At 35.9% G+C, this 14,465-nt stretch overlaps 3 protein-coding genes across 3 annotated transcripts; 1 reads left to right on the forward strand and 2 right to left on the reverse strand.

Annotated features, from left to right (window-relative positions):
• Window positions 1-484: 484 nt before the first annotated feature.
• LOC131641395 (uncharacterized) lies at window positions 485-2,887 on the reverse strand. The gene is made up of 9 exons (XM_058911696.1): window positions 2,461-2,887; window positions 2,127-2,384; window positions 1,966-2,040; window positions 1,600-1,886; window positions 1,305-1,496; window positions 1,109-1,219; window positions 932-1,013; window positions 747-842; window positions 485-661 (listed from the first exon to the last, which is right to left on the reverse strand). The coding sequence occupies exons 1-9, from the start codon at window positions 2,545-2,547 to the stop codon at window positions 563-565; spliced, it is 1,287 nt and encodes a 428-aa protein (XP_058767679.1). The 5' UTR covers window positions 2,548-2,887; the 3' UTR covers window positions 485-562.
• A 171-nt stretch (window positions 2,888-3,058) lies between these two features.
• Window positions 3,059-3,779, reverse strand: LOC131641398 (uncharacterized). Its single transcript, XM_058911700.1, has 2 exons — window positions 3,474-3,779; window positions 3,059-3,379 (listed from the first exon to the last, which is right to left on the reverse strand). The coding sequence occupies exons 1-2, from the start codon at window positions 3,684-3,686 to the stop codon at window positions 3,059-3,061; spliced, it is 534 nt and encodes a 177-aa protein (XP_058767683.1). The 5' UTR covers window positions 3,687-3,779.
• Window positions 3,780-12,462: 8,683 nt separating this feature from the next.
• LOC131641393 (elongation of fatty acids protein 3-like) lies at window positions 12,463-14,080 on the forward strand. Its single transcript, XM_058911695.1, has one exon. The coding sequence runs from the start codon at window positions 12,668-12,670 to the stop codon at window positions 13,607-13,609; it is 942 nt and encodes a 313-aa protein (XP_058767678.1). The 5' UTR covers window positions 12,463-12,667; the 3' UTR covers window positions 13,610-14,080.
• The last annotated feature ends 385 nt before the right edge of the window (window positions 14,081-14,465 follow it).

Below are 14,465 nucleotides of genomic sequence, written 5' to 3' on the forward strand. Positions count from 1 at the left end.
GCGCTTCAGAAAGCGCTATGGTAGGCTCCCCCTATAAGAGCGCTTTTCTGGAAAAAGCGCTCTGGTAGGCCCCCCCTATAAGAGCGCTTTTCTGGAAAAAGCGCTCTGGTAGGCCCCCCTATAAGAGCGCTTTCCTGGAAAAAGCGCTCTGGTATCCCCCCTCTATAAGAGCGCTTTTCCAAAAGCGCTTTCGTATGTTGCGTTTTTTTTTTATGCTTTTTTATTATTCTTTGGCAGCGCTTTTACTAAGAAGCGCTTTTGTAGGTGGACCTTTAAGAGCGCTTTTCAAAAGCGTTGTCGTTGCTAAATGATGTATTTTAATGTGCAGCCTGTAATTTAATCCTCCCAGTCGACCTGTAATATTTTCGACCTGTAATATTTTCGACCTGTAATATGTTTTCAACCTGTAATATTTTCGACCTGTAATATATTTTCGACGATATAATTTCAGCCATCAGTAAGACAATATATATATACTAATATAATACCATTATAATATCCAAAATTATATATATACATCATTACAACATCAATAATATTATAGTTCAAATCGACACAAATCCTACATGAAAAATTGCTTAATATAAAAGTGACACAAATCCTCTTTGATTTCTTCCAACTTAAGTCTCGGGTACCCAGCAGCACGGAATTCGTCAAGGTACTACAAAACAAAAACATAATATGAATGATATATTTAGTTAAATGTAATAAATTATATGAAATTATCTTAAGTTATAAATTCATACCGTGAGCGGAATCTCTAATTGATTCGCCTGAAGGATTTCTTTCATAAACCTCAAAACAAAGTATCCGCAATCTGAACTGTTTCGCTGTTGCGGACACTACATAGAAAAACAAATAAGATTTTATAGTTGTCTTGTTTTATCAAGTAGCATAAATATTATAAGCAAAATTGTGAAAAATAATGTACCTGCACTTTGATCCAAGTAATGTTGTTTGATTTAGTCCGGGATACCTGTGCGTCCCGTTGACTTCGGAACACTTGTATTGATCTAATTAACAAATATATAAAAGCATATGTTTAGATCAATCCCACAAATAAGTAAATATATAAATATACACGAATATTTAGAACGATCCCACTTACAAATCAACGATTTCCTTCATAGCCGGATAATTGGTCCAGTCACCATTTACCGAATTCAGATAATACACGACTTCTCTTATAGGGTTGATAGCAAGCAACAACCAGTGTGCTCTATAAATTAAAACAATAGGTTATATGAAAATTTTGCTACACACAAAAGAAACAGAGATTAGATGAACCAAGAATGAGAACTAACCCTACTGGTCGGGTATTATACGCCCAAAGATGCAGACTTTCTGAATTGCCGGTGGACATGAATCTATCGACTAAGAGCTGTCTAACTGATTCCGGTTCCGAATCAATTGCCATTCCGCTGCAATGGGCGGAAGACACGAAACGGAATCTGTTAGACAATACAGTCCCGCGCAACACTCTGTCATACAACAACCTTAAATAAAAACATAATAAACATTAGATTATTTTCATTGAAATGTGTAAATAAATTATATTGTGGGACTAATTAAATAATATATCGGATGAGTGAATATTACCGGATGTATGAGTGCATATTACCGACGCCTAGTTGTTCATGCGTAAAAATCTCTTCCAAGTCATCAATTGCAATATGTGACTTGAATTCAATACCGAAGACACTTTCATCCATATTGATTTCACGTAAAGCACCATCCTTCAAATCGGACATATCAACCATTGTTGCGAGCGTCGTCTGGTATCGAGGCACAAAAGCACCGCCTTTTTTTGCCGCTATCTTCGGAGGACCAGTGGGTGGTACGCTACGAACTTGCTGCGTCACTTGTTGTGACTCCCGAGCGGATGCCTAAAAATCATATAAGTTAGGTAAAATATAAAATCATGCAGATTTAGATTCAGATTATATATTAACACTTTAAATGTACCTCTTTTAGTGATGCAACAGACTCCTCCTCCTGTAAAATCCCTTTACCCTTAATTGCGGGTTTTATAGGAGCAGTCTAAAATTAAAATGTAAAAAATAATTAATAAACGGTTTAGAATTGACATTCGAAAACTAAATGATTCATAATCGTTTTCAATATACCTCATCACTAATGGTAATGAGCTCCGAGGGCCATGCAACAAATGATCCTATTGCATCTCGCAGCAATGTCGTCTCTGAGACCATGTCAGGTATCGGTAGCATCGCATCATGATCTAATACAACATCCACCGATACTTTCAGGTGTCCATCCGGGAGCGGTCTATGGTGAAGTAAATCTCCCAAAGTGTTGTGCACTTTTCCCTTGCCAACTAGTCGATAATTCGGTGACGATAAGTATAGTTGGCAAGATGAAATGCCCTAAACCAATAGTAAATATAAAGTCATTATCATTAATAAAATAGAACAATTTGTAAGGAAAAAAATTTATAATTACCTCGGGAAATTTCCTTTGACAGTTGATACTAGCCTTATCACTAGTTTCTTTCACCGATGAAGTGTTGCACTTTTCTCTCATATACATATCTTTATCTCTTTGCAATTCAGAGACTTGTGCTTGCAATTCCTGCAACTTTTGCAACACTTCTTCATTGGTAAGATTTGATCTTCTCCTAGGACTCTTGTAAAAAGAGGTTGGAGTCACACCATGACCCTTACCCCTCACCCGACCGGGATACTCAGGAGCATCTAGTGCTCTACTAAGTACGCTCCCATCACCGGTGGATACCGATTGCGACAAGGTCTCCTGTAATTCATTTACATTTCAATAATTATTAGTGGAGATAAAAAATCATTTATATATTAAAAAACATTTGATTTAATTAAAGACACAGCATTATACTTACACATTCAGTATAAACTCTCTGAACATCGGGATCGACAGCTTGATTCTTGCCCACACGAACTTCCTTCCACAACACATGTACAGGAAGTGAAGTTTCCTCACTTTTAGTCTCCTCTAATTATGCATTGACACAAATGATAAAATCGTCAAATAAAACATGCACATTTAGACAATTAATTAAAACGTATTTCTATTTACTTACAATTTTATCCTCTAAGCGTGCATATCCCAAACGCCCTTTTTTGTATGGATACGCGGGTTTGGATGCTCTCGCACTATTCGTGGCACTCCTTTTCCGAAAATCTTCATCTCTTTGCTTTACAAACTCAGCCCAATCTTTTTCATCAATGAAGATCTCATACTTTTTTGGCCGTCCCGGTGCCTCTTCAAGAAAGTTTCCATCTTTATCCTTAAGATAGGTGTTTGTCAAAAAAGCTTTCCACCCTCTATATCTTTTGCCGGCCAAACTAAGTATGTAGCGTCTACGATCATCTGGTATCTCAAAAGTCCTCTGCAAAAAAACATACGCATAGTGTGTTAGTATAAGTAATTTAAACAATTAATCGTCAAGATAATAACAACAATTAACCATATATGATATATACCTGAAGCTCGTCCCAAATCGCTTTTTTTTTTTTTGCATCCAACTCTTCGCTTTTCAGATTCCATTTAGCTATGGAGACCGGAATATGCATACGAACAAGTGTACCAATATAGCTTGTCAACTTTGCAGAATTAGGACCAATTGCTTGTTTATCAGAATTCCAATCCAAATGGTATACTAATCCTTGGTCTCTATGTCGAATGATTCCCTTCATAATGGTGATGCCTCGTGCAACTTCTTTTGCTTCAGTATCAGGTGGAGCATTTGTATCCGTGGCATCTCTTTCTTGAGCATCTCTTTCTTGTGAGTTTTCAGGTGGAGCATCTCTATCCGGAGCCATTGAACCTGTATCAAACAAACTAAAGCACATTAGTACACTATTAATAAGCTAACAATCTATACAAGTCAAATGGAAGTCAAACCATGCATGTACAAGTAAATCGGAAACGAAATCGGTACAAATCAAAATAAGCGTCAAAAAAGAAAGTTGTCGGAATTGAACGAAATTTACATGGCTATGGTAAAACGTCCCCACGGACTCAAAAATAAAGTCGGTTTTCCGAAATTCAGACCCTAAGCCCGACTTTTGATTACGGGCAGAAGCAAAACCGATAAAAAAACAGTCCCGAAATGTAAAGATAAGTGCATGAGCAACTCCGGAATCGTCAAAATAGTATAGTTACATGTAAAGAAGTCAACAAACGGATACATGGTTCAAAAGTTATGTACAAAATGAGAATATGCACCAAAATTGAATAAGTACTATACTATTGAATAAAACAATCGGTACAAATTGAATAAAGCAAATTAGTCGAAATATGTATACTATTACCTTTATCACTAACGTCTCTTTCTTTTCTTGGTAGGATTGTGTTCTACGCGTCTCTTAACAACGCGGACGGTTGGATTGATCCAAATACCCTCATTATGATCATTTCTAGTACAAGATTCATTTTCATTTTGATCGTTTCTTGTAGAAGATTCAATGCCAACACCAATATCACCTTGATGTTCAATGTTTTCATCAACTATTTTGTTAGATAAAAGCACTATAGACCATTTCGTACTTGTCGGATCATTGACATAGAACACTTGTTTAGCTTGAGAGGCTAGAATGAAAGGCTCATCTTTGTACCCTACCCTATTGAGATCCACTTGCAAAAATCCTGACTTATCCATTCGTATGCCACTATTATTTTCAACCCACTTGCAACCAAATACAGGAATTTGAAACTTCGCGTAATCAAACACCAAAATGCGCTCGATAACCCCAAAATATGACAAATTTGCAAATTTCGGATTTAAGTCATTCGCACTTGATATGTGCATTGCTTCAGCTACCAAGGTAACACCACTATTTTGCATAGTACTTTTATCATCCTGTTCTTTGGTATAAAATGTGTATCCATTAATTGCGTATGCGCTATAAGAAAGCACAATTACACTTGGACCATAGGCTAAACATCTCAACCTTTCTGTTACTGAAGCAGGATCTGAACAATACTTTGAATAAATATGATCCCTAAACCACGGTATGAAACTTCGATTGTGCTCTCGTACTATCCAGTTCTCATTTCTATTTGGATTTAAATCTCGGAGAACAACCTTGTGCATTTCAACATACGACTCAACCTCAATCTCATTGTGCAGAACATACAAGTGCGCTTGATCCCGTTCGACCATTGATACTGTCACAACTTTATTTCCAATTAGCCTTTTTCCTTTTTTTTTCGACAATATGAGATTTGGGGAGTCCAATTGATTGAACATTTGACAGATATTCAGTACAAAACTCAACCGCTTCTTCAACAATGTATCGTTCGGCAATACAACCCTCCGGTCGACTTCTGTTTTTCACGTACCCTTTTAATATTTTCATATAACGTTCAGCAGGGTACATCCATCTCATATAAGCTGGTCCGCACAATTGTGTCTCTTTCACAAGATGAACGACTAGATGAACCATTATGTCAAAAAACGAGGGAGGAAAATACATTTCAAGATCACATAAAGTAACAACTATCTCTTTTTGCAATGTTGGTAAGATCGCGGGATCGACCACCTTACTGCAAATTGACCTGAAGAAGAAACACAGCTTAGTTATTGCGCTTCTTACTTTTTCTGGCAGAATAGAACGTATACCTATTGGTAAAAAGTGTTCCATTATAACATGGCAATCATGCGTCTTCAAACTCTTTAACTTGAGGTCTTTCATGGACACAAGTCTTTTAATATCTGAAGAGTAGCCTTCTGGAACTTTAACTTCACTGAGGAACTTACACAATGTTTTCTTCTCCTTTCTAGATAGAGTGTAAACAGCAGGTGGCAGATATGTTCGTTTTCCTTTCGTCACGGGTCCCAATTCAGTTCTCATTCCCATGTTTACCATGTCCTTCCTTATGTTGAGGCCATCCTTAGACTTTCCTTGTATATTGAGTAACGTACCTATGACGCTGTCAAATACATTTTTTTCAATATGCATAACATCCAGGAAATGTCTTACGTACAACGACTTCCAATATGGAAGTTCAAAAAAAAATTGACTTCTTCTTCCACCCACCCTTGACAAGTGAATGTGCAAAAGGCTTGCCAAACTGAGTGCTCACATCTTTCACCTTTTCAAAAATTTGATCACCTGACAAAGAAGGCAGGGCTGTACCATGTTTGGCCTTTCCATTGAATGCTTTTCTCCACCCACGGTAGTGATGATTAGAATTTAAGAATCTACGATGGCCGAGAAAGACATTCTTCTGACAAAGCTCCAATCGTGTCGTATCGGTTTCGTCTTCACAAACAGGACACGCCTTTTGACCTTTATTGCTGTACCTGGATAGATTTCCGTATGATGGAAAATCATTAATTGTTCCAAACAACATCGCCCTCAAGTTGAAACTTTCCTTCCTATACCCATCGTAAACCTCCACACCGTTCTCCCACAAAAACTTTAAATCTTCGATTAAGGGTGCCAAGTATACGTCTATGTCATTCCCTGGTTGTTTAGGCCCATAAATTAGCATAGATAACATCATGTACTTACGCTTCATACATAGCCACAGAGGTAGGTTATAAATCATAAGAATCACAGGCCATGTGCTATGCGAGATACTTTGAATACCATGCGGGTTCATTCCATCAGTAGACAATGACAACCAAAGGTTTCTTGCTTCTTTTCCAAATTCAGGATAATCAGTATCAACTTTCGACCATTGTGGTGAGTCTGCAGGATGTCGCAACTTTCCATCAATAATTCTTTCATCTGCATGCCAAGTCAAGTGTCTTGAATCGGTCTCACTACGATACATGCGTCTAAATCTCTGAATTATAGGAAAATACCATAAGACTTTAGCAGGAGACAACTTTTTCTTATATCGAGGGGCACCACATTTAGGACACTCATTCAACGCTGCATACTCGTTTCGAAACAAAACGCAATCGTTTGGACATGCATGTATCTTATCATAGCTCATGCCAATAGAGGACAACATCTTTTTGGCCTCATACGTTCGATTGGGAAGAACATTATCATCTGGTATCATATCTTTCATAAGGGCTAATAACTCTGTGAAACTTTTATCCGACCATCCATTGTCCGCCTTTAAGTTGTACAACTTTAACACCACAGACAATCTTGTGAATTTTGTACAACCCTCATACAACGGTTTCTCTGCATCACTTACCAACCTCTCAAACATTTTGGGACAATCCGCAAGATCTTCTTCAAGCGCTTCTGCAATCTCTTCGACTCGATCGCAATCGTATGTGTCTGTGCAATCATCGTTTGAAGCATACTTCCTATTACAACTCGACTCAGCATTCCCGTTACTTTTCTCACCATGCATTGTCCAACATGTATAACTTCTATCAATTCCAAACCGTAGTAAATGGGATGCCAACTTATTCCCGTCAACCTTACCCCCATAACAGCAACCCAGGCAAGGACACGGCATTCGAAGCGGGTCTTCGGAGTGCGCAACCGCAAACTCAACGAATTCCCATACCCCTTTCTCGTACTCTTTCGACAATCGGTTTGAATTCATCCATGTCTTATCCATGTCTTAATTAAGCTAAACAAATGCTTTTTGGTTTCTCTATCAGGTACTAAGGAATTCTGTCAAGATAATAAATAGCTATCATCATTATGTTTTGATCAGAATACCTAATGAGATCCTATAAAGTGTGAATAATAGAATACCTAATCAGAATACCCGATTTCTTAAAGAAGACATTACCTTATTTCAAGGTAATATAAGTCCACAAACAAAAAAATGGATTGAGAGACACTAAATTGAAATTAAATAGAACCATAAACAATAAACTACAAGCAGAAAACAACAAACTATAAGCAAGAAGAAAGGGATAGTAACCTGAGTTAGACTTGATGTGGGAGACGGGTAGGTTTGAAACGGCGTTGTATACAAGTAGAAACCAGAGGATTCAAAGTAACTGTAAAATTAAACACACACGATGCAGTTAAATACACCACTACTAACACAATATCAAAAAAACCCCAATCTAAATTGAACATATTAAAGTTAGTTTCTATACTGCAAAATTCATCATAATACAATTAATTTGAGAAAGAAATTTACTAATAAGCCAGATTCAACAATTTAGGAATTTACTGAATAAACTATTTAGGAACTCCTAACATTTGCAACACAAAAGTAAAACAATAAGGGAGACCACATGTACCTATATCAAATGGTTAAAACCAATGAAACCAGTATGACACATCCAAGGCAGATAAGTTGGTAACTATTGTTTTTCACTTCTAAATCTTCTTTTTTATTGATATTCAACTCTACTTGTTTGTGATATTTTTCTTTTTGGTAAACTTTTTAATTAAATTATTTACTTTTGATAACTTCAGCAGAATGAATGCATAAAGAAAGTTAAGATTATATCCCTTTCTTTTGTATATCTCTCAACTCTCAAGTATATTCCAAGTTAATATGACAACTCATCATTTAAAATTATCTAACAAATTCTACAAGAGCATATTATGAATTAGAAAAGTAAAGTCCACATAGAATAAGTAAAAACACTGGCTGCTTAATATATGCTTTGGTGGGTTTTATATTTCTCCTCTATTTCTTTTATATATTTTCTACTGCAAATGTGACAAGTAATAGAAGCTTATTTTTCTACTGCAAATTAAATGTGACAAATAACAATCATCCGTATCAGAAAGCAACAATGTGCAGTTCAAATTTCGCAACACTATAGCTCTGTACCATTGCTATTTGACAAACCATAACGCCAATTGCAATGACTGATAAAACCTTTGCTGATTAAACAAACCATAATGCCAATTGCAATGACTGTATTCAAAATCAAAGTCGAGCATATATAAAACCCAGCTATGCAGAATCAACATCAAAGATACCTGATGTGAAAATCAAAATCGATTCGAACTCAGCTATGCGGAATGGGAAGATATGGGTTGCAGAGTGGGAAGAATGGGAAGATATGGGAAGATACGGTGGCGAACAAGATTTGTTATCTTCGCGTGTGAACTTTGTTGCTGAGCTACGGTGGCGAAGAGAAGAAGATGATTGTAGGATGAATGTGGTTGCAGTGAAGAGAAGGAGATGAACGTAGGGCTCTACGGCGGCGATTTCGCGTGAGAACAGTAGCAGAGCGAAGGGAGATATGGGTTTCGTTAGCTTAGAGAAGAACAGTACTGAAGGCAAATAGCGTGTTTTGTTAATTTTGTTTTAGAAATTTTAATTTTAAATTAGCTACTAGAGCGCTTTTCAAAAGCGCCTTTGTATCCCCTTCTACACCAGCGCTTTTTGAATAAAAGCGCTTTCGTATCCCCCCTTTACCAGCGCTTTTGAAAGCGCTTTCGTAACCCCCCCCCCCTTTACCAGCGCTTTTTAAAAGCGCTCTCGTACCCCCCCCTTTACCAGCGCTTTTTGAAAGCGCTCTCGTACCCCCACCCTTTACCAGCGCTTTCTAGAAAGCGCTCTCGTACCCCCACCATTTACCAGCGCTTTTTCCCTTGTTTTTTTTTTGTTTTTAGCGAAATCTATAAGAGCGCTTTTTCCTAAAAGCGCTCTCGTAGGGGTGCTGCTAAAGATTATATTTGTTGTAGTGTCTTCCCTATCTAAAGTGGAAAATCATTACTCCAAAAATTGCGAGACAAATTTACGGGAAGATGATTTATATTGGCCATGATAAAATCAGTTATGACACAAGCTAAAGGTAAGAAGGATACTTAGAAAGAGTAGAGTATAACAAAAAAAGTAAAACTTAAATGCGAAATGGAAAACTTTGTTATGAAAAAGACAAGCGCTCAAAGAAATACTCTTGAAAAAAGAAGAAATTACTCTAACTAATAGAAAGTGACTCTCAAAATTAGCAAAACCTCTTCCAAAATATAAGTAATATTATTTGAAAATCTAAAAATTAACCCTGTTGTATCATTTATAATTGATGACTTTTTGATATGTATATAGAGAGATATTAATAAAAAACAAAATTTGATGTATACTTTATTAATATTAAGATTTGGTCTCGGAAATTTAAAAATGTGTTCAAGAACCATATTTCTAATAGTTATAGCAATAAATACGTACAGCAAAGAGATTTTTTCCACATAACAGGTGTATCGTTTTTTCCCCTTCATCTATGACCCATTTTGTCTCTCCCATTGATTGTTTGACGTTGAAACTCATTCATAAAAAGTGTTTTATGCTTTGTATTCAATGCAACAAAAACACTCCTCATAAATTAAAAATTGCATAAATCAAATAATATTTTTATTAATTAAATTAAATTTAATACAAATACTATTGATTAAAAATATATAATTAGCATTGTACTAAAAAAAGAAAAATCTAAAATGCTTTTTATACAAATATTTGACAGAAGGAGTAGAAAATAAATATTTTCCATTTGGTATGTTCTTAGTTCTTTCCTTAATTTTTTTTATAAGAAATCATTTTTGCCAATTACCAGTAATAAGTCATATATATATATATATATATATATATATATATATATATATATATATATATATATATATATATATATATATATATATATATAAAAGTTAGTAACACTTAGTTCAAATCCAAACTATTGATTCTTCTCAATTTAATTATTAAAAATAATAAGTAATAATTTTCTCTTTCTACATTTAATTACATATTATTTTAACAATTAGATTGAGAAAAATCAATGGTCCAGATTTAACGTAAGTGTTAATAACTTACTCTTTGAATAAGAATATCCCTTCTCATATATATATATATATATATATATATATATATATATATATATATATATATATATATATATATATATATATATATATATATATATATATATAAAAGAAGAGTTGTCTTGAGATTGGTAGTGGGTAGGAGTAAGGGTCTCTCTCTTGAAATTTGGCTGGAAGGATTGATGTGCTAATCCAAATAGTTTTTTCTATAGTTCTTCTTCTTCCTCTTTATTTTTCTATTATATTTGGGTTGAGTACCCCATATACTCCTTAAATTTTATTAGTCTCTTTAATTATAACAAAACAAACGGAACAAATCAACTGTCACCGGGACCAAATCGTCGGAGTAGATGGAACTAAACTGTCGAAACAAATAGGATTTTCCGAGGACCACTAGTGTAACTGAGATAGGAAGAAGGGTGGAGTGGCTTGAGAGGCTTCACACCGCTACAACCATATGCTATATTGGGTCACCAATATTTTAGATTTAGGGAGAGGAAGATGATGTTGTGTTAGAGAGAAGATAAAGTAAAAAGATGTTAAAGAGTAATTTTTTCTTGGTTCTTTATTTCATTTCTCTTTTTTTAAGAAGTCATTTTAACTTCTTTATTTTTAGTTTTGTTAATCATGTTCTCTAACACCCCAACCCCAAATTTAAAATGTTGCTAGTTTCAAGAGTAACCTCAAACTTAATCTTTTGCATTAAAAATTAAAAAAAATTCTACTTAACTCCAGAGAGAATGAAAAGATTAATCTTTCAGGTCAATGAGTTATAATATGACATTGTCACCGAAGAAAAAGGTGTGGATATACATGATTAAGCTAATGATTCTGCCTGCAACCTTCTTAGTGTTGCGGTCACGACAAGATTCTTAATACGACCACACTTGAGTGCACTCGAACACTTTAATAAAAGCTTCATGCCCTGGTCAGCAAAGTTAGAACCACATGTACTATATTCTACGAAGCAATGCAACAACTCAATTTCCATTAAATGCGCTTGTCTTCTACTTTCTTTGCAAATGACTCTTAAAACTTTCTACGACTACTAGTAGTCAACCTAACATTATGTGACTGCCACAAATTCATAAAGACTTCCCAACACATCATAGCAAGCCTTGGAGACAACTGTTATGAGCCATTATATGTCTAATAAAAAAGAGGCCCACTTGCTGTTTTAAAGAAAGCCCAAAACTATTTGACCTAGATGCACATATGCTTCTAAATAAGTAAGGCTTAAGATACACATATTTTTCATACTTCACTCTGCTCATTTTTTGACTCATTAGTTGATTTGAACGTTGAAATGTTAATCTTACAGGTCCACCTCCACATTCAATCGTATCAAAGACTTGCTACACCGATGCATATCTAAATTCACAACGAACTTAATTCTAGTTCTAATTCAAAATAAAGACTCAATTTAGAAAATATTCATTTTTTCATTTATTACAGTTATCATAACAAGAGATTTTTTCAACGCAACGTTTGTAGTTTTTTTTCTTCATCTATGGTCCATTTTGTCTCGGATTGATTTTGACGTTGATATTCACTCATGTAAAGTGTTTTATCATGTGTTGTTTTCAATTCAACAAAACACTCTTCATAAATTAAAAATTGCATAAATCAAATAATATTTTAATTAATATACTTTTAATAAATTAAATTTAACATAAATAAAATTAATTAAAAAACATATAATTAGCCTCTATGAAAAATGGAAAAATTATAAAATATTTTTGTATCACTTTCTTCCATTACGCATGAGGTAAACGCTTGTCAGAAAGTTCCAACGAAGCTCAGCCACATCAACACCATCCTCCTCCTCTTGTTTTTAATCTCCCTCAACCACTTTCTCACACACTATAATCTCTTTTTTTATTTCAATACTCTTCACAAAAATCCCCAACTTCCAACGCAAACACTAATGTGAACCTAACACCACCGTCACCGCCGCAACAACCACCATGGCTAAACCTAAACCATCATCACCACCGGCAACCGCAATCCGCACCCTAATTTACTACCTCTCCGAACACCCTTCCATCGTCGAATTCCGTTGGAGTCACACCCACTCATGGGGCTCCACCTGGTCCTTCCTCTTCACCTCCATAGCCACCTACCTCATCCTCTCTCTCTTCCTCCATCTCTCCCTCTCCCTCCTCTTCCCCAACCGCCGCCACATCCCTCTCGGCCCCATCCCCGCCGTCCACAGCCTCACCATGTCCCTCATCTCCGCAACAATCTTCACCGGCACACTAATCTCCGCCGTATCCGAAATCCGCGACACTCGCTGGTTCTGGCACCGTTCCAAAACCCCATTCCAATGGCTCCTCTGTTTCCCCTTAGGAACACGACCCTCCGGCCGTGTCTTCTTCTGGTCCTACATTTACTACCTCTCCCGTTTCCTCCACATGTTTCGAACAACCCTAACCATCCTAAAACGCCGCAGGTTATCTTTTTCCCAACTCATAAACCACTCTGTCTCCACCTTTGTCTCATTCCTCTGGCTCGAATTCTCGCAATCCTTTCAAGTCCTCGCGATCCTGTTCGCGACCCTCGTTTACTCTCTGGTTTACGGTTACAGATTCTGGACCGCAATCGGACTTCGATCGGCTTGTTTTCCATTCATCTTGAACTGTCAGATTGTGTTGTTGGGGTGTAACGTGGCCTGTCATGTTGGAGTTTTCTTGATTCATTTCTTTTTCAAAGGCGGGTGTAATGGAATTGGTGCTTGGGTTTTCAATTCTGTTCTCAACACTGGTGTGCTTGTTATCTTCATCAATTTTTATGTGAGAATCTACGTTGTTGGTAAGTTTAAGAGAAGAAAAGTTGAAGAAACTGAGTCCGTGGATAATTGTAATGCGGTTTTAAATTCGGGTAGGTTGATGTTGCGACAAGATTCTTAATATTGTGTTGCAGTTTGGACAACATCAGAAGTTATTATGTTGCGGTCTAAATGGTAAAAAAATGTGTACCCTAATAGAGCAAAGTGTATATGATGATAAGAATAAGAATAATATAATAGTCATTACTGGAAATAGAATCATTCTTCAATTGACAATTTTTTTCTATCATAGTAGAATTAGAGAAACAAGAGTATGTTTTCGTTTTGAAAAAGGTGTATAGTTAGTTTCTGTGAGCATGTCAGGATTAGTTGAGAATATTGTTGTGTTCCGTGAATGAAAATATTGATGGTAGTAATGGTACCAATTGAAGTAGGTATGGAAGCATTAACTACTTTAGTAAAGTGCGCTCCGTTGGTGTTTACGTAACCTTTATTCAAGTTGATTTGCTAAGCTAAGTATAAGAGTATCTAACAGATTTTAATTGGAATATGCCTTCCGTAATTATATGTAATCCATTCAAATTCAATCAAATATGTTATGTTGTGGAATACATGGAAGATATTTATGAGTTAAATTTATATCTCGTTAATAAAAACCATTTTAAATATTTATTTTTTGGTATGGGTTGGATACTTACACTTTATAATTCATTTTTAAAAAGAATTTAATTTAATATATTTAAAATTAATTAATATTACATAATGAATAACAAAGATTAGACATGGCAATAAAACCCAGACCCACGGGTACCCACCCGAACCCGCCCCGAAGTTGACGCGGAAAACCCGCTTTGACTGGGTTTGGGTTCGGGTTTGGGTTTTCCCCGATTAGAAAACATGGGGATGGGTCGGGCAATGGGGACACTAGTACCCACCCCGAACCCGTCCCGTTTATTTTAATATGTACATTATTATTT

This window comes from Vicia villosa, unplaced genomic scaffold (genome assembly GCF_029867415.1).
Source record: "Vicia villosa cultivar HV-30 ecotype Madison, WI unplaced genomic scaffold, Vvil1.0 ctg.003713F_1_1, whole genome shotgun sequence".
Taxonomy (NCBI): Eukaryota; Viridiplantae; Streptophyta; class Magnoliopsida; order Fabales; family Fabaceae; genus Vicia; species Vicia villosa.